This window comes from Orbicella franksi, chromosome 5 (assembly GCF_964199315.1).
Source record: "Orbicella franksi chromosome 5, jaOrbFran1.1, whole genome shotgun sequence".
Lineage (NCBI taxonomy): Eukaryota > Metazoa > Cnidaria > Anthozoa > Scleractinia > Merulinidae > Orbicella > Orbicella franksi.
Window position 1 is genome coordinate 33,964,401 of NC_138149.1, and position 19,283 is coordinate 33,983,683.

The 19,283-nt window shown below is 40.0% G+C and overlaps 1 protein-coding gene across 2 annotated transcripts in view; it reads right to left on the minus strand.

Annotated features, from left to right (window-relative positions):
- The window catches only part of LOC145488420 (uncharacterized), a 29,546-nt gene that overhangs the window by 5,630 nt on the left and 4,633 nt on the right, over positions 1 to 19,283 (minus strand). For both annotated transcript variants that reach the window (XR_014049506.1, XM_081467287.1), the window contains exons 4-36: positions 18,688 to 18,807; positions 18,255 to 18,371; positions 17,862 to 17,984; positions 17,512 to 17,625; positions 16,583 to 16,699; positions 16,158 to 16,271; positions 15,179 to 15,504; positions 14,707 to 14,845; positions 14,101 to 14,426; positions 13,599 to 13,737; positions 12,993 to 13,318; positions 12,491 to 12,629; positions 11,885 to 12,210; positions 10,924 to 11,062; positions 10,318 to 10,643; positions 9,816 to 9,954; positions 9,210 to 9,535; positions 8,708 to 8,846; positions 8,102 to 8,427; positions 7,600 to 7,738; positions 6,994 to 7,319; positions 6,492 to 6,630; positions 5,886 to 6,211; positions 5,384 to 5,522; positions 4,778 to 5,103; positions 4,276 to 4,414; positions 3,670 to 3,995; positions 3,168 to 3,306; positions 2,562 to 2,887; positions 2,060 to 2,198; positions 1,454 to 1,779; positions 952 to 1,090; positions 345 to 670 (exon numbers count right to left, since the gene is read on the minus strand). Coding sequence is in view for 1 of the 2 variants with exons in the window: in XM_081467287.1 (XP_081323413.1) it covers positions 345 to 670; positions 952 to 1,090; positions 1,454 to 1,779; positions 2,060 to 2,198; positions 2,562 to 2,887; positions 3,168 to 3,306; positions 3,670 to 3,995; positions 4,276 to 4,414; positions 4,778 to 5,103; positions 5,384 to 5,522; positions 5,886 to 6,211; positions 6,492 to 6,630; positions 6,994 to 7,319; positions 7,600 to 7,738; positions 8,102 to 8,427; positions 8,708 to 8,846; positions 9,210 to 9,535; positions 9,816 to 9,954; positions 10,318 to 10,643; positions 10,924 to 11,062; positions 11,885 to 12,210; positions 12,491 to 12,629; positions 12,993 to 13,318; positions 13,599 to 13,737; positions 14,101 to 14,426; positions 14,707 to 14,845; positions 15,179 to 15,504; positions 16,158 to 16,271; positions 16,583 to 16,699; positions 17,512 to 17,625; positions 17,862 to 17,984; positions 18,255 to 18,371; positions 18,688 to 18,807 (7,076 nt within the window). In the remaining variant the exon portion in view is untranslated. The remainder of the gene's footprint in view (positions 1 to 344; positions 671 to 951; positions 1,091 to 1,453; positions 1,780 to 2,059; positions 2,199 to 2,561; positions 2,888 to 3,167; positions 3,307 to 3,669; positions 3,996 to 4,275; positions 4,415 to 4,777; positions 5,104 to 5,383; positions 5,523 to 5,885; positions 6,212 to 6,491; positions 6,631 to 6,993; positions 7,320 to 7,599; positions 7,739 to 8,101; positions 8,428 to 8,707; positions 8,847 to 9,209; positions 9,536 to 9,815; positions 9,955 to 10,317; positions 10,644 to 10,923; positions 11,063 to 11,884; positions 12,211 to 12,490; positions 12,630 to 12,992; positions 13,319 to 13,598; positions 13,738 to 14,100; positions 14,427 to 14,706; positions 14,846 to 15,178; positions 15,505 to 16,157; positions 16,272 to 16,582; positions 16,700 to 17,511; positions 17,626 to 17,861; positions 17,985 to 18,254; positions 18,372 to 18,687; positions 18,808 to 19,283) is intronic.

A 19,283-nucleotide genomic window follows, 5' to 3' on the forward strand; every position in this document is an offset into this window, starting at 1 on the left:
TAGAAATTAAAAAACTTATTTACAATAACAATTTAAATTAAAAATTCAATTATTTCTTATAAAACATATTTTTAAAAAGAGTCTTCTCAAAACTATTAATTTCTTTTATATTCTGTATTAATTTCTTTCATATACTGTATACAGGACGCCTTGATCATGAAAACCACATTCATGCGCGCACAGAGTTGCTGGAGTCCAACTCCCAGCTGGTTTGGTTGTTGCATTTGCTTCCTAAAACAGCAGTGGGTTTTCCAGTATGTCAGTTCACGTCTTAAACTCTCTTCAAGGAGATAATGGTCGCTATGCATGGACTGTATACAGTATTAGCGTTATTATAGCAATACCTTGGGTGAACTATGGCCTGGTGGCTGATAATAGTAGAAGGTGATTCCGTCTCCACTGTATTGCAGCTTGTATTTTGTTACCCACTGGTTATATGCATTTCTTCCTTGTGTTACTATCTGTGTTACTTTGGTGTAACTATCAAGATCGACTTCAATCCATTGATTGGCATCATTTGTTCGAGATGACCATCCTCCTGCCTTGCCTCCACCTGCCAGGAAGTGCAGCCTACCCTGGACTGCGGCATGATTGTCATCGAATTGTGAAGAGGCGGTGATTTGAGAATCTTCGATGAGACCACTTTCCATCCCCAGGGGTTTCAGGCACGCTGTGTTTTGAAAGAAAAACAACCATATCACTGAAAGCGACCGAAAATAGTTCTTATACAAACAAATACTTGGCTAACGAAATAAAAGATTAGATTTGTTTTTTACGACTTTGTACGAAAATCCTATTACACGCTGGCAGCTACCAAAATGAATTCATGATAAGCCAGTCTTCTCTCTGTATTCTGCTAATCTCCCCATCCTGGAGACTTTGTAGAGGAAGGGATGCAAATTCATACTGTTTCTATACGTGGAAGTACTTAAGGAGTAATCATTGAGATACCTGGACAGCCATAAAGCTCCATTCTCATTGAAATATGATTGTGCCACACTGTTGGCCGAAGTCGTATGTAGCGGGCTGAGATGGGTGGGCTGAGTTGGTGGGATACAGGTGTGTCGCTGTCTTGATTTGCATGGAATTCCTGAAATTCAGTCAATGAACAATTGCATAAATGAGTGTACTAGAACATTTCCAGCGACTTAGAAGAAGAATTAAGTATTCCAAGGTCCAAAAGGAAGCACTACTGTTTGTTAAACGCTTGAGGCAGTTAATTGGATCACATACTTTCTATGTCACATAACCTTCTCGGTTACTGAGAAAGTCTGCACCCCAATGCCCTAATAAGAGCAACATGCATGCCGTGTTAGCTCTATTTTTCACACAAAATGTAAATGCGACATACTGCTTTGCAGCCATGTCGCTGAACTAGTTGTCAGCGCTCTATTATAGGTTAACTATATAGTCAAGAAGATAGACAATTACAAGATAAAGAAATGTTTAATACCTCAGGTGAATTTTGGCCTGGTAGTTGATAAAAGTGGAAGTTGACTCCATCATCGCTGTATTGCAGCTTGTATTTGGTTACCCACTGGTTAAATGCGTTTCTTCCTTGTGTCACTATCTGTGTTACTTTGGTATAACTAACAAGATCGACTTCAATCCATTGTTTGGCATCATTTGTTCGAGATGACCATCCTCCTGCTTTAGCTCCAGCAGCCAGGAAGTTCAGCCTACCCTGGATTGCTGCATGATTGTCATCGAATTGTGAAGAGGCGGTGATTTGAGAATCTTCGATGAGACCACTTTCCATCCCCAGGGGTTTCAGGCACGCTGTGTTTTGAAAGAAAAACAACCATATCACTGAAAGCGACCGAAAATAGTTCTTATACAAACAAATACTTGGCTTACGAAATAAAAGATTAGATTTGTTTTTTACGACTTTGTACGAAAATCTTATTATCCGCTGGCAGCTACCAAAATGAATTCATGATAAGCCAGTCTTCTCTCTGTATTCTGCTAATCTCCCCATCCTGAGACTTTGTAGAGGAAGGGATGCAAATTCATACTGTTTCTATACGTGGAAGTACTTAAGGAGTAATCATTGAGATACCTGGACAGCCATAAAGCTCCATTCTCATTGAAATATGATTGTGCCACACTGTTGGCCGAAGTCGTATGTAGCGGGCTGAGATGGGTGGGCTGAGTTGGTGGGATACAGGTGTGTCGCTGTCTTGATTTGCATGGAATTCCTGAAATTCAGTCAATGAACAATTGCATAAATGAGTGTACTAGAACATTTCCAGCGACTTAGAAGAAGAATTAAGTATTCCAAGGTCCAAAAGGAAGCACTACTGTTTGTTAAACGCTTGAGGCAGTTAATTGGATCACATACTTTCTATGTCACATAACCTTCTCGGTTACTGAGAAAGTCTGCACCCCAATGCCCTAATAAGAGCAACATGCATGCCGTGTTAGCTCTATTTTTCACACAAAATGTAAATGCGACATACTGCTTTGCAGCCATGTCGCTGAACTAGTTGTCAGCGCTCTATTATAGGTTAACTATATAGTCAAGAAGATAGACAATTACAAGATAAAGAAATGTTTAATACCTCAGGTGAATTTTGGCCTGGTAGTTGATAAAAGTGGAAGTTGACTCCATCATCGCTGTATTGCAGCTTGTATTTGGTTACCCACTGGTTAAATGCGTTTCTTCCTTGTGTCACTATCTGTGTTACTTTGGTATAACTAACAAGATCGACTTCAATCCATTGTTTGGCATCATTTGTTCGAGATGACCATCCTCCTGCTTTAGCTCCAGCAGCCAGGAAGTTCAGCCTACCCTGGATTGCTGCATGATTGTCATCGAATTGTGAAGAGGCGGTGATTTGAGAATCTTCGATGAGACCACTTTCCATCCCCAGGGGTTTCAGGCACGCTGTGTTTTGAAAGAAAAACAACCATATCACTGAAAGCGACCGAAAATAGTTCTTATACAAACAAATACTTGGCTTACGAAATAAAAGATTAGATTTGTTTTTTACGACTTTGTACGAAAATCCTATTACCCGCTGGCAGCTACCAAAATGAATTCATGATAAGCCAGTCTTCTCTCTGTATTCTGCTAATCTCCCCATCCTGAGACTTTGTAGAGGAAGGGATGCAAATTCATACTGTTTCTATACGTGGAAGTACTTAAGGAGTAATCATTGAGATACCTGGACAGCCATAAAGCTCCATTCTCATTGAAATATGATTGTGCCACACTGTTGGCCGAAGTCGTATGTAGCGGGCTGAGATGGGTGGGCTGAGTTGGTGGGATACAGGTGTGTCGCTGTCTTGATTTGCATGGAATTCCTGAAATTCAGTCAATGAACAATTGCATAAATGAGTGTACTAGAACATTTCCAGCGACTTAGAAGAAGAATTAAGTATTCCAAGGTCCAAAAGGAAGCACTACTGTTTGTTAAACGCTTGAGGCAGTTAATTGGATCACATACTTTCTATGTCACATAACCTTCTCGGTTACTGAGAAAGTCTGCACCCCAATGCCCTAATAAGAGCAACATGCATGCCGTGTTAGCTCTATTTTTCACACAAAATGTAAATGCGACATACTGCTTTGCAGCCATGTCGCTGAACTAGTTGTCAGCGCTCTATTATAGGTTAACTATATAGTCAAGAAGATAGACAATTACAAGATAAAGAAATGTTTAATACCTCAGGTGAATTTTGGCCTGGTAGTTGATAAAAGTGGAAGTTGACTCCATCATCGCTGTATTGCAGCTTGTATTTGGTTACCCACTGGTTAAATGCGTTTCTTCCTTGTGTCACTATCTGTGTTACTTTGGTATAACTAACAAGATCGACTTCAATCCATTGTTTGGCATCATTTGTTCGAGATGACCATCCTCCTGCTTTAGCTCCAGCAGCCAGGAAGTTCAGCCTACCCTGGATTGCTGCATGATTGTCATCGAATTGTGAAGAGGCGGTGATTTGAGAATCTTCGATGAGACCACTTTCCATCCCCAGGGGTTTCAGGCACGCTGTGTTTTGAAAGAAAAACAACCATATCACTGAAAGCGACCGAAAATAGTTCTTATACAAACAAATACTTGGCTTACGAAATAAAAGATTAGATTTGTTTTTTACGACTTTGTACGAAAATCCTATTACCCGCTGGCAGCTACCAAAATGAATTCATGATAAGCCAGTCTTCTCTCTGTATTCTGCTAATCTCCCCATCCTGAGACTTTGTAGAGGAAGGGATGCAAATTCATACTGTTTCTATACGTGGAAGTACTTAAGGAGTAATCATTGAGATACCTGGACAGCCATAAAGCTCCATTCTCATTGAAATATGATTGTGCCACACTGTTGGCCGAAGTCGTATGTAGCGGGCTGAGATGGGTGGGCTGAGTTGGTGGGATACAGGTGTGTCGCTGTCTTGATTTGCATGGAATTCCTGAAATTCAGTCAATGAACAATTGCATAAATGAGTGTACTAGAACATTTCCAGCGACTTAGAAGAAGAATTAAGTATTCCAAGGTCCAAAAGGAAGCACTACTGTTTGTTAAACGCTTGAGGCAGTTAATTGGATCACATACTTTCTATGTCACATAACCTTCTCGGTTACTGAGAAAGTCTGCACCCCAATGCCCTAATAAGAGCAACATGCATGCCGTGTTAGCTCTATTTTTCACACAAAATGTAAATGCGACATACTGCTTTGCAGCCATGTCGCTGAACTAGTTGTCAGCGCTCTATTATAGGTTAACTATATAGTCAAGAAGATAGACAATTACAAGATAAAGAAATGTTTAATACCTCAGGTGAATTTTGGCCTGGTAGTTGATAAAAGTGGAAGTTGACTCCATCATCGCTGTATTGCAGCTTGTATTTGGTTACCCACTGGTTAAATGCGTTTCTTCCTTGTGTCACTATCTGTGTTACTTTGGTATAACTAACAAGATCGACTTCAATCCATTGTTTGGCATCATTTGTTCGAGATGACCATCCTCCTGCTTTAGCTCCAGCAGCCAGGAAGTTCAGCCTACCCTGGATTGCTGCATGATTGTCATCGAATTGTGAAGAGGCGGTGATTTGAGAATCTTCGATGAGACCACTTTCCATCCCCAGGGGTTTCAGGCACGCTGTGTTTTGAAAGAAAAACAACCATATCACTGAAAGCGACCGAAAATAGTTCTTATACAAACAAATACTTGGCTTACGAAATAAAAGATTAGATTTGTTTTTTACGACTTTGTACGAAAATCCTATTACCCGCTGGCAGCTACCAAAATGAATTCATGATAAGCCAGTCTTCTCTCTGTATTCTGCTAATCTCCCCATCCTGAGACTTTGTAGAGGAAGGGATGCAAATTCATACTGTTTCTATACGTGGAAGTACTTAAGGAGTAATCATTGAGATACCTGGACAGCCATAAAGCTCCATTCTCATTGAAATATGATTGTGCCACACTGTTGGCCGAAGTCGTATGTAGCGGGCTGAGATGGGTGGGCTGAGTTGGTGGGATACAGGTGTGTCGCTGTCTTGATTTGCATGGAATTCCTGAAATTCAGTCAATGAACAATTGCATAAATGAGTGTACTAGAACATTTCCAGCGACTTAGAAGAAGAATTAAGTATTCCAAGGTCCAAAAGGAAGCACTACTGTTTGTTAAACGCTTGAGGCAGTTAATTGGATCACACACTTTCTATGTCACATAACCTTCTCGGTTACTGAGAAAGTCTGCACCCCAATGCCCTAATAAGAGCAACATGCATGCCGTGTTAGCTCTATTTTTCACACAAAATGTAAATGCGACATACTGCTTTGCAGCCATGTCGCTGAACTAGTTGTCAGCGCTCTATTATAGGTTAACTATATAGTCAAGAAGATAGACAATTACAAGATAAAGAAATGTTTAATACCTCAGGTGAATTTTGGCCTGGTAGTTGATAAAAGTGGAAGTTGACTCCATCATCGCTGTATTGCAGCTTGTATTTGGTTACCCACTGGTTAAATGCGTTTCTTCCTTGTGTCACTATCTGTGTTACTTTGGTATAACTAACAAGATCGACTTCAATCCATTGTTTGGCATCATTTGTTCGAGATGACCATCCTCCTGCTTTAGCTCCAGCAGCCAGGAAGTTCAGCCTACCCTGGATTGCTGCATGATTGTCATCGAATTGTGAAGAGGCGGTGATTTGAGAATCTTCGATGAGACCACTTTCCATCCCCAGGGGTTTCAGGCACGCTGTGTTTTGAAAGAAAAACAACCATATCACTGAAAGCGACCGAAAATAGTTCTTATACAAACAAATACTTGGCTTACGAAATAAAAGATTAGATTTGTTTTTTACGACTTTGTACGAAAATCCTATTACCCGCTGGCAGCTACCAAAATGAATTCATGATAAGCCAGTCTTCTCTCTGTATTCTGCTAATCTCCCCATCCTGAGACTTTGTAGAGGAAGGGATGCAAATTCATACTGTTTCTATACGTGGAAGTACTTAAGGAGTAATCATTGAGATACCTGGACAGCCATAAAGCTCCATTCTCATTGAAATATGATTGTGCCACACTGTTGGCCGAAGTCGTATGTAGCGGGCTGAGATGGGTGGGCTGAGTTGGTGGGATACAGGTGTGTCGCTGTCTTGATTTGCATGGAATTCCTGAAATTCAGTCAATGAACAATTGCATAAATGAGTGTACTAGAACATTTCCAGCGACTTAGAAGAAGAATTAAGTATTCCAAGGTCCAAAAGGAAGCACTACTGTTTGTTAAACGCTTGAGGCAGTTAATTGGATCACATACTTTCTATGTCACATAACCTTCTCGGTTACTGAGAAAGTCTGCACCCCAATGCCCTAATAAGAGCAACATGCATGCCGTGTTAGCTCTATTTTTCACACAAAATGTAAATGCGACATACTGCTTTGCAGCCATGTCGCTGAACTAGTTGTCAGCGCTCTATTATAGGTTAACTATATAGTCAAGAAGATAGACAATTACAAGATAAAGAAATGTTTAATACCTCAGGTGAATTTTGGCCTGGTAGTTGATAAAAGTGGAAGTTGACTCCATCATCGCTGTATTGCAGCTTGTATTTGGTTACCCACTGGTTAAATGCGTTTCTTCCTTGTGTCACTATCTGTGTTACTTTGGTATAACTAACAAGATCGACTTCAATCCATTGTTTGGCATCATTTGTTCGAGATGACCATCCTCCTGCTTTAGCTCCAGCAGCCAGGAAGTTCAGCCTACCCTGGATTGCTGCATGATTGTCATCGAATTGTGAAGAGGCGGTGATTTGAGAATCTTCGATGAGACCACTTTCCATCCCCAGGGGTTTCAGGCACGCTGTGTTTTGAAAGAAAAACAACCATATCACTGAAAGCGACCGAAAATAGTTCTTATACAAACAAATACTTGGCTTACGAAATAAAAGATTAGATTTGTTTTTTACGACTTTGTACGAAAATCCTATTACCCGCTAGCAGCTACCAAAATGAATTCATGATAAGCCAGTCTTCTCTCTGTATTCTGCTAATCTCCCCATCCTGAGACTTTGTAGAGGAAGGGATGCAAATTCATACTGTTTCTATACGTGGAAGTACTTAAGGAGTAATCATTGAGATACCTGGACAGCCATAAAGCTCCATTCTCATTGAAATATGATTGTGCCACACTGTTGGCCGAAGTCGTATGTAGCGGGCTGAGATGGGTGGGCTGAGTTGGTGGGATACAGGTGTGTCGCTGTCTTGATTTGCATGGAATTCCTGAAATTCAGTCAATGAACAATTGCATAAATGAGTGTACTAGAACATTTCCAGCGACTTAGAAGAAGAATTAAGTATTCCAAGGTCCAAAAGGAAGCACTACTGTTTGTTAAACGCTTGAGGCAGTTAATTGGATCACATACTTTCTATGTCACATAACCTTCTCGGTTACTGAGAAAGTCTGCACCCCAATGCCCTAATAAGAGCAACATGCATGCCGTGTTAGCTCTATTTTTCACACAAAATGTAAATGCGACATACTGCTTTGCAGCCATGTCGCTGAACTAGTTGTCAGCGCTCTATTATAGGTTAACTATATAGTCAAGAAGATAGACAATTACAAGATAAAGAAATGTTTAATACCTCAGGTGAATTTTGGCCTGGTAGTTGATAAAAGTGGAAGTTGACTCCATCATCGCTGTATTGCAGCTTGTATTTGGTTACCCACTGGTTAAATGCGTTTCTTCCTTGTGTCACTATCTGTGTTACTTTGGTATAACTAACAAGATCGACTTCAATCCATTGTTTGGCATCATTTGTTCGAGATGACCATCCTCCTGCTTTAGCTCCAGCAGCCAGGAAGTTCAGCCTACCCTGGATTGCTGCATGATTGTCATCGAATTGTGAAGAGGCGGTGATTTGAGAATCTTCGATGAGACCACTTTCCATCCCCAGGGGTTTCAGGCACGCTGTGTTTTGAAAGAAAAACAACCATATCACTGAAAGCGACCGAAAATAGTTCTTATACAAACAAATACTTGGCTTACGAAATAAAAGATTAGATTTGTTTTTTACGACTTTGTACGAAAATCCTATTACCCGCTGGCAGCTACCAAAATGAATTCATGATAAGCCAGTCTTCTCTCTGTATTCTGCTAATCTCCCCATCCTGAGACTTTGTAGAGGAAGGGATGCAAATTCATACTGTTTCTATACGTGGAAGTACTTAAGGAGTAATCATTGAGATACCTGGACAGCCATAAAGCTCCATTCTCATTGAAATATGATTGTGCCACACTGTTGGCCGAAGTCGTATGTAGCGGGCTGAGATGGGTGGGCTGAGTTGGTGGGATACAGGTGTGTCGCTGTCTTGATTTGCATGGAATTCCTGAAATTCAGTCAATGAACAATTGCATAAATGAGTGTACTAGAACATTTCCAGCGACTTAGAAGAAGAATTAAGTATTCCAAGGTCCAAAAGGAAGCACTACTGTTTGTTAAACGCTTGAGGCAGTTAATTGGATCACATACTTTCTATGTCACATAACCTTCTCGGTTACTGAGAAAGTCTGCACCCCAATGCCCTAATAAGAGCAACATGCATGCCGTGTTAGCTCTATTTTTCACACAAAATGTAAATGCGACATACTGCTTTGCAGCCATGTCGCTGAACTAGTTGTCAGCGCTCTATTATAGGTTAACTATATAGTCAAGAAGATAGACAATTACAAGATAAAGAAATGTTTAATACCTCAGGTGAATTTTGGCCTGGTAGTTGATAAAAGTGGAAGTTGACTCCATCATCGCTGTATTGCAGCTTGTATTTGGTTACCCACTGGTTAAATGCGTTTCTTCCTTGTGTCACTATCTGTGTTACTTTGGTATAACTAACAAGATCGACTTCAATCCATTGTTTGGCATCATTTGTTCGAGATGACCATCCTCCTGCTTTAGCTCCAGCAGCCAGGAAGTTCAGCCTACCCTGGATTGCTGCATGATTGTCATCGAATTGTGAAGAGGCGGTGATTTGAGAATCTTCGATGAGACCACTTTCCATCCCCAGGGGTTTCAGGCACGCTGTGTTTTGAAAGAAAAACAACCATATCACTGAAAGCGACCGAAAATAGTTCTTATACAAACAAATACTTGGCTTACGAAATAAAAGATTAGATTTGTTTTTTACGACTTTGTACGAAAATCCTATTACCCGCTGGCAGCTACCAAAATGAATTCATGATAAGCCAGTCTTCTCTCTGTATTCTGCTAATCTCCCCATCCTGAGACTTTGTAGAGGAAGGGATGCAAATTCATACTGTTTCTATACGTGGAAGTACTTAAGGAGTAATCATTGAGATACCTGGACAGCCATAAAGCTCCATTCTCATTGAAATATGATTGTGCCACACTGTTGGCCGAAGTCGTATGTAGCGGGCTGAGATGGGTGGGCTGAGTTGGTGGGATACAGGTGTGTCGCTGTCTTGATTTGCATGGAATTCCTGAAATTCAGTCAATGAACAATTGCATAAATGAGTGTACTAGAACATTTCCAGCGACTTAGAAGAAGAATTAAGTATTCCAAGGTCCAAAAGGAAGCACTACTGTTTGTTAAACGCTTGAGGCAGTTAATTGGATCACACACTTTCTATGTCACATAACCTTCTCGGTTACTGAGAAAGTCTGCACCCCAATGCCCTAATAAGAGCAACATGCATGCCGTGTTAGCTCTATTTTTCACACAAAATGTAAATGCGACATACTGCTTTGCAGCCATGTCGCTGAACTAGTTGTCAGCGCTCTATTATAGGTTAACTATATAGTCAAGAAGATAGACAATTACAAGATAAAGAAATGTTTAATACCTCAGGTGAATTTTGGCCTGGTAGTTGATAAAAGTGGAAGTTGACTCCATCATCGCTGTATTGCAGCTTGTATTTGGTTACCCACTGGTTAAATGCGTTTCTTCCTTGTGTCACTATCTGTGTTACTTTGGTATAACTAACAAGATCGACTTCAATCCATTGTTTGGCATCATTTGTTCGAGATGACCATCCTCCTGCTTTAGCTCCAGCAGCCAGGAAGTTCAGCCTACCCTGGATTGCTGCATGATTGTCATCGAATTGTGAAGAGGCGGTGATTTGAGAATCTTCGATGAGACCACTTTCCATCCCCAGGGGTTTCAGGCACGCTGTGTTTTGAAAGAAAAACAACCATATCACTGAAAGCGACCGAAAATAGTTCTTATACAAACAAATACTTGGCTTACGAAATAAAAGATTAGATTTGTTTTTTACGACTTTGTACGAAAATCTTATTATCCGCTGGCAGCTACCAAAATGAATTCATGATAAGCCAGTCTTCTCTCTGTATTCTGCTAATCTCCCCATCCTGAGACTTTGTAGAGGAAGGGATGCAAATTCATACTGTTTCTATACGTGGAAGTACTTAAGGAGTAATCATTGAGATACCTGGACAGCCATAAAGCTCCATTCTCATTGAAATATGATTGTGCCACACTGTTGGCCGAAGTCGTATGTAGCGGGCTGAGATGGGTGGGCTGAGTTGGTGGGATACAGGTGTGTCGCTGTCTTGATTTGCATGGAATTCCTGAAATTCAGTCAATGAACAATTGCATAAATGAGTGTACTAGAACATTTCCAGCGACTTAGAAGAAGAATTAAGTATTCCAAGGTCCAAAAGGAAGCACTACTGTTTGTTAAATGAATTTTCATAGGCCAAAAGTAAATAATAACTATGGGTCCTCTACTTTCTCTTTTGGTACATCAAAACTTTGGGAAATTATTCCAACAGAATTTAAAAAACTGCCTTACACTTCCTTTTATAAGCAATATAAACTATACCTTTTAAATACTCAATATTACTCTTCAGCATTATGATTTATTCATTTAACTTGTTTATTTCGAATACTTTTGTTATTCACATTTTACTTCCTTTATTGCATTGTTTCTATTAATTGATGTGTCTTGTCTTTTATTTTTGAACGTGTCAGTGACCAACACGATAGCATATGCTTCTTTGGTCACTGAGCACATTTTGTTTTGGTTTTATTATTATTATATTTTCCTTATTTTAATTAATGAATTTTTTGTAATAGTGTGCGATAGTGAAATATGTCTGTAAATAGTGTCAATTAATAAAAATCTGAATCTGAAATCTAAACGCTTGAGGCAGTTAATTGGATCACATACTTTCTATGTCACATAACCTTCTCGGTTACTGAGAAAGTCTGCACCCCAATGCCCTAATAAGAGCAACATGCATGCCGTGTTAGCTCTATTTTTCACACAAAATGTAAATGCGACATACTGCTTTGCAGCCATGTCGCTGAACTAGTTGTCAGCGCTCTATTATAGGTTAACTATATAGTCAAGAAGATAGACAATTACAAGATAAAGAAATGTTTAATACCTCAGGTGAATTTTGGCCTGGTAGTTGATAAAAGTGGAAGTTGACTCCATCATCGCTGTATTGCAGCTTGTATTTGGTTACCCACTGGTTAAATGCGTTTCTTCCTTGTGTCACTATCTGTGTTACTTTGGTATAACTAACAAGATCGACTTCAATCCATTGTTTGGCATCATTTGTTCGAGATGACCATCCTCCTGCTTTAGCTCCAGCAGCCAGGAAGTTCAGCCTACCCTGGATTGCTGCATGATTGTCATCGAATTGTGAAGAGGCGGTGATTTGAGAATCTTCGATGAGACCACTTTCCATCCCCAGGGGTTTCAGGCACGCTGTGTTTTGAAAGAAAAACAACCATATCACTGAAAGCGACCGAAAATAGTTCTTATACAAACAAATACTTGGCTTACGAAATAAAAGATTAGATTTGTTTTTTACGACTTTGTACGAAAATCCTATTACCCGCTGGCAGCTACCAAAATGAATTCATGATAAGCCAGTCTTCTCTCTGTATTCTGCTAATCTCCCCATCCTGAGACTTTGTAGAGGAAGGGATGCAAATTCATACTGTTTCTATACGTGGAAGTACTTAAGGAGTAATCATTGAGATACCTGGACAGCCATAAAGCTCCATTCTCATTGAAATATGATTGTGCCACACTGTTGGCCGAAGTCGTATGTAGCGGGCTGAGATGGGTGGGCTGAGTTGGTGGGATACAGGTGTGTCGCTGTCTTGATTTGCATGGAATTCCTGAAATTCAGTCAATGAACAATTGCATAAATGAGTGTACTAGAACATTTCCAGCGACTTAGAAGAAGAATTAAGTATTCCAAGGTCCAAAAGGAAGCACTACTGTTTGTTAAACGCTTGAGGCAGTTAATTGGATCACATACTTTCTATGTCACATAACCTTCTCGGTTACTGAGAAAGTCTGCACCCCAATGCCCTAATAAGAGCAACATGCATGCCGTGTTAGCTCTATTTTTCACACAAAATGTAAATGCGACATACTGCTTTGCAGCCATGTCGCTGAACTAGTTGTCAGCGCTCTATTATAGGTTAACTATATAGTCAAGAAGATAGACAATTACAAGATAAAGAAATGTTTAATACCTCAGGTGAATTTTGGCCTGGTAGTTGATAAAAGTGGAAGTTGACTCCATCATCGCTGTATTGCAGCTTGTATTTGGTTACCCACTGGTTAAATGCGTTTCTTCCTTGTGTCACTATCTGTGTTACTTTGGTATAACTAACAAGATCGACTTCAATCCATTGTTTGGCATCATTTGTTCGAGATGACCATCCTCCTGCTTTAGCTCCAGCAGCCAGGAAGTTCAGCCTACCCTGGATTGCTGCATGATTGTCATCGAATTGTGAAGAGGCGGTGATTTGAGAATCTTCGATGAGACCACTTTCCATCCCCAGGGGTTTCAGGCACGCTGTGTTTTGAAAGAAAAACAACCATATCACTGAAAGCGACCGAAAATAGTTCTTATACAAACAAATACTTGGCTTACGAAATAAAAGATTAGATTTGTTTTTTACGACTTTGTACGAAAATCCTATTACCCGCTGGCAGCTACCAAAATGAATTCATGATAAGCCAGTCTTCTCTCTGTATTCTGCTAATCTCCCCATCCTGAGACTTTGTAGAGGAAGGGATGCAAATTCATACTGTTTCTATACGTGGAAGTACTTAAGGAGTAATCATTGAGATACCTGGACAGCCATAAAGCTCCATTCTCATTGAAATATGATTGTGCCACACTGTTGGCCGAAGTCGTATGTAGCGGGCTGAGATGGGTGGGCTGAGTTGGTGGGATACAGGTGTGTCGCTGTCTTGATTTGCATGGAATTCCTGAAATTCAGTCAATGAACAATTGCATAAATGAGTGTACTAGAACATTTCCAGCGACTTAGAAGAAGAATTAAGTATTCCAAGGTCCAAAAGGAAGCACTACTGTTTGTTAAACGCTTGAGGCAGTTAATTGGATCACATACTTTCTATGTCACATAACCTTCTCGGTTACTGAGAAAGTCTGCACCCCAATGCCCTAATAAGAGCAACATGCATGCCGTGTTAGCTCTATTTTTCACACAAAATGTAAATGCGACATACTGCTTTGCAGCCATGTCGCTGAACTAGTTGTCAGCGCTCTATTATAGGTTAACTATATAGTCAAGAAGATAGACAATTACAAGATAAAGAAATGTTTAATACCTCAGGTGAATTTTGGCCTGGTAGTTGATAAAAGTGGAAGTTGACTCCATCATCGCTGTATTGCAGCTTGTATTTGGTTACCCACTGGTTAAATGCGTTTCTTCCTTGTGTCACTATCTGTGTTACTTTGGTATAACTAACAAGATCGACTTCAATCCATTGTTTGGCATCATTTGTTCGAGATGACCATCCTCCTGCTTTAGCTCCAGCAGCCAGGAAGTTCAGCCTACCCTGGATTGCTGCATGATTGTCATCGAATTGTGAAGAGGCGGTGATTTGAGAATCTTCGATGAGACCACTTTCCATCCCCAGGGGTTTCAGGCACGCTGTGTTTTGAAAGAAAAACAACCATATCACTGAAAGCGACCGAAAATAGTTCTTATACAAACAAATACTTGGCTTACGAAATAAAAGATTAGATTTGTTTTTTACGACTTTGTACGAAAATCCTATTACCCGCTGGCAGCTACCAAAATGAATTCATGATAAGCCAGTCTTCTCTCTGTATACCGGTAATCTTCCCATCCTGAGACTTTGTAGAGGAAGGGATGCAAATTCATACTGTTTCTATACGTGGAAGTACTTAAGGAGTAATCATTGAGATACCTGGACAGCCATAAAGCTCCATTCTCATTGAAATATGATTGTGCCACACTGTTGGCCGAAGTCGTATGTAGCGGGCTGAGATGGGTGGGCTGAGTTGGTGGGATACAGGTGTGTCGCTGTCTTGATTTGCATGGAATTCCTGAAATTCAGTCAATAAATAATTTCATAACTTGGGGTACATGAAAATGTTCAATGACGTGAATGCGGAAAAATAATTAGATATCTGGACGGCAATTAGGAATAAAGCCTGTTTGACAATCTTTCAATGTGATTAGGTTTATTAAAAGTTTTTTATTTCAAAGAACTTCGTCGTTTGCCAAGTAAGTCTTCCCCGCACTGCTGAAAAACGTTAACTTGCATGTTGTGATGATGCATCCATGTCACTAAATAAGTAGTGAGACATATAATATAGCTTAACTATGTTGTGAATAAAATAGAAAATAATGAGATTAAGAAATGTTTTATACAGTACCTTAGGAGAATCGTGACCTGGTAATTTGTAGAAGTGAAAGTTGACTCCATCATCGCTGTACTGCAGCTTGTATTTGGTTACCCACTGGTTAAATGCGTTTCTTCCTTGTGTTACTATTTGTGATACTTTTGTGTAACTAGCAAGATCGACTTGAATCCATTGTTTGACATTATTTGTTCGAGATGACCATCCTCCTGCTCTACCTCCACCTGCCTGAAAGTTTAACCTTGCCTGGATTGCGGCATGATTGCCATCGTATTGTGAAGAGGCGGTGATTTGTACATCTTTGATAAGGCCACTCTCCATGCCAAGAGGGGATGTACATGCTGCATAATTGGTAAAATGAACAGTTGCCAACAGTGCATTGGATAATTAATTGGCAATGCCATACCGCCGTAATTTTTCGTTCCAAAGGAACCAGTGCGAAAAGTCGTCTTATTTTATCTCTGCCATTTTATTTGGCATCGCTTGAAGAATGGATTGTTGACAACATTACTAATATCATTAACATTAAGAGTGTCGCCAACCCTAATATACCAATAATATGGTAAACATTTAAACTTACTCAACCCTAGGTCTTCTTAAATGGTGATTTACATATAAACATTGCCTTTGTTTACATCACAGTCGTCATGGGGCGCTTTCCATTTATATTGTACCCAAAATTCCGCAACTTTCGAAATAAAAGATCTCTCAAAACAACCGCAAAATACAAAAGTTGTGGAATTCCTGAATAGCGAACCGTTCAACCGAACAATACAGGATTTTCCGGCAGCAAAACTGGAACGGATATTCACGGTAAGAAATTTTCAAACATTTGGGTATACCCTGCGGTGTTTTCCTCTTTTGCGGAAATTCTAGAAAATGCTGCTCTATTCGCCATTGCATGGAATTGTCCGGAAATGCGAAGCTGAATTTTTATGGAATGGAAAGCCCCCATGTACTGGTGTTTGCAGTATTTATAAAGAGGTCAACTTACTTTGGTCGCAAAGTGCTCCAGTGGAATTGTATCCGCAGAGACATTGAAATGTGCCTATTAAGTTCATGCAGGTACCACCATTCAGACAGGGGCTGGAATGACATTCGTTGATATCTGGAAATACGAGAAAAGATTCCCAATTACAGACCGACACAAGAATACTCAGGAAGCTGAAAATAAGTCCGAAAGATTTTAAAAGTCGAATTTATCTTTTCCATTGATCAATTCGGACATTCTCCCCCTGGAAACTAAATCCAATTAAATTATCCTAAAATGTAACTACCTTAGTAGATGATATTTAACTGCAAAGATCTTATACTCTTTCTATCTGAATTTGATTCGTCCTCTATCAGCAAGGTGGTAAGAGTAATAGGTAAATCAACCTAGATGGATATCTAAGATAAACCACGTGATTTGTGAGTTACCTTCGTCGCAGTTTTTCCCTTCAAAGCCATTTGGACAAGAACACTGATAATCTCCAGGTAAGTTGGTACACGTTGCTCCATTCTGACATGGGTTGTTTTTGACACATTCATCTGCATCTATGGAGAAGAAAATTGTTTCGGAGACTAATGGCTTATCATTGCTGTTACCTTATGAAGCTTTCTCTCGGTTTTTGTGGTTCGAAGCTATTGACAAGCATTGCTATTTCTTCGTTATAGGATGTACGCTGCGCAGTTGAAGTTGCTGTTGCCAGCAACGCATTTTTTCTCTATCACTGTCATAACTCGTCTTCATCAATGCTCTAAACGCAACTATACAACTTTTCAACTATTCCCAGATAACAAATCAAGCTGCCCGACTTTACAGCCTAATTTCAGCGCATAACTCGCGTTGAAAATGGATTGCACAGGATCATTTCCTACTCTGGGCCACTAGGCATTGCACATGGGGTAAAGTCAAAGTTTGAATTGCTGTCCGTTTGTTTTGACTCGTACATCCTAGCTTGAACTTTATATTGAAGCCATGTTTGCCTAAACTTTACAGCAGAATGGTTGAAATCCAATGGTCCATATATACAGCTGGAGATAAACCCACTTTTTGAATCATTAATCCACTAGGAGTATTTTTACTCCCCCCTTGATGGAATGCTAGTCCTTCGCAGGGTTATGCCCTCCCCCCCTCCCCTCTGAGTGGAGAGAGGCACTGCAAGAGCAAACGTTCTTGCCTAACACAATGACCGCGGCCGTAAGGGCTCGAACCAGAACAGCTCGATCCAGATTCCAACCCACTAGCCACCACGCTTCAACATACTCTACAGCGAGTCTTAACTAGTCTCGAACCATGCCGGTTGCACTCTCCTCGTCGCTGAAGGTCAACTTAATGAACTGCCTTGACAATTTTAGTGTATTACCTTGGTCGCAACGCTTTCCCTCGTAGGCGTCTGTGCATGAGCATCGATAGCTTCCTTTAGTGTTGATGCATGTGGCGCCATTCTTACAGGGATTGTAAGAACATTCATCTAAATCTAGAAATCGAAAGAAAGAATGACGATTTTAATTAAAAAATATTGGAATTGGAACCATCATAAAAACGATTGGGCCGAGCATTGTTCAAATAAGGAGCTGTATCATCATTACTCGAAGGATGGTTATTACTGCTTTACCCTGACATCATAAAGGGTGATATTTACATGTATGCAATACGGGCCTCGATACCACCATATATATACGTTGCGTAACCACAAAAAAGCGAACTCTTTACCTTGTTCACACTGTTTTCCAACAAAGCCCATGGTACATGCGCATCTGTAGCTACCATAGGTGTTGTAACAAGACCCGCCGTTTTCACACGGATAGTAGTGTAAGAAACCACACTCGTCTATATCTAAAACAATAAAAAGGATTATTTAAAGAATGGATCGAAATAGACCCGGAATCAATAAGAATTGAGACAAATACTGTAAGGAAAGTCTGAAAGTTAAGTCGTCTTTAACAAACCACAACCCATGTGCATTGCAAACGTGACAGTAGTGACTTTGCCTTATTATATATTTTCTTTTCATTGCTTACTTTGCTACTTTTCGCTGCTATTTCAGCTTCTGTTACGTAGTTATGCAGCTGTTCTCATGCATACATTTCGGTCTAAACTACTTACCATCACAACACCTTCGCCCTTCAAATCCTGGTCTGCATTCACATTTGTAACTGCCAATAGTGTTGATGCAAGTAGCCCCGTTATCGCATGCCAAACCACTGGCGCATTCATCGATGTCTAGATTCGAGGGGTATGTTAAGAAGTCAGCTTGTTAATACTAAGGTTGTTTTCGGGGGAAGGCTATCAGTATCTGATATCAACGTGATCTATGTGCTCGATGGCACCAGATTTTATTGTTAGATTCATTCAATGAGAAGTGACACAATTTGTGTGCAGCGTGTACAAACCCCTACAATTAACTGGGAGAAATCTTTCAATAAGGTGTTTTTTATAACTACATAACTACATCAGTATTAACGTATAACTTACTATTTGCTTGTTTGTTTCTTCAGTTTGCTGTGTCCTTTGACAAGCTGAAAATATTTTTACTCACCATATTCACAATGTTCCCCTCTAAAACCGCAACGGCATTTGCATTCATACTGGTCTTCTCCAAGATCGATACAGGTCGAATTATGCTCACATGGATTTTCGTTTTTACATTCCTTGACAACTGAAAATCAATGAACTTTTTATTGTTGGAGAGGTTCTAACAAACCCTTCGAGGATTCATATTCAAAAGAAAAATAATTGCTTGCATGGAAAAGGTTTACGATTGCATAAGCAGAAAATTTATCAAGCAGCAAATTTCGTCCGCACTTCTCAGGTGTTCGTAAAAATTTTCGTCTGATTGGACAACTCAACAGTCCAATTGGGCGCCTCAACTGGTCCCTTAACAACGCCGGCGAGAAGGGGAATAATCGAATTGGGTAGCAGGTAAATAGAAAATCCTATTTTCTACAGTTATTGGAATTTTAGCATCAACCGTGGTCTACGATTTTGGTTTTCATCCAAACAAATGGACATAGTGCTCGAGTAATTATATCAGCTCGCCCAAAAATAGATCGGCCTTACATTTTTAACATTTACAAAATTAAAGCAGGTCTGTAAAATAAAGTGCACGCGGGCACTACTCAATTTCACTTGAAA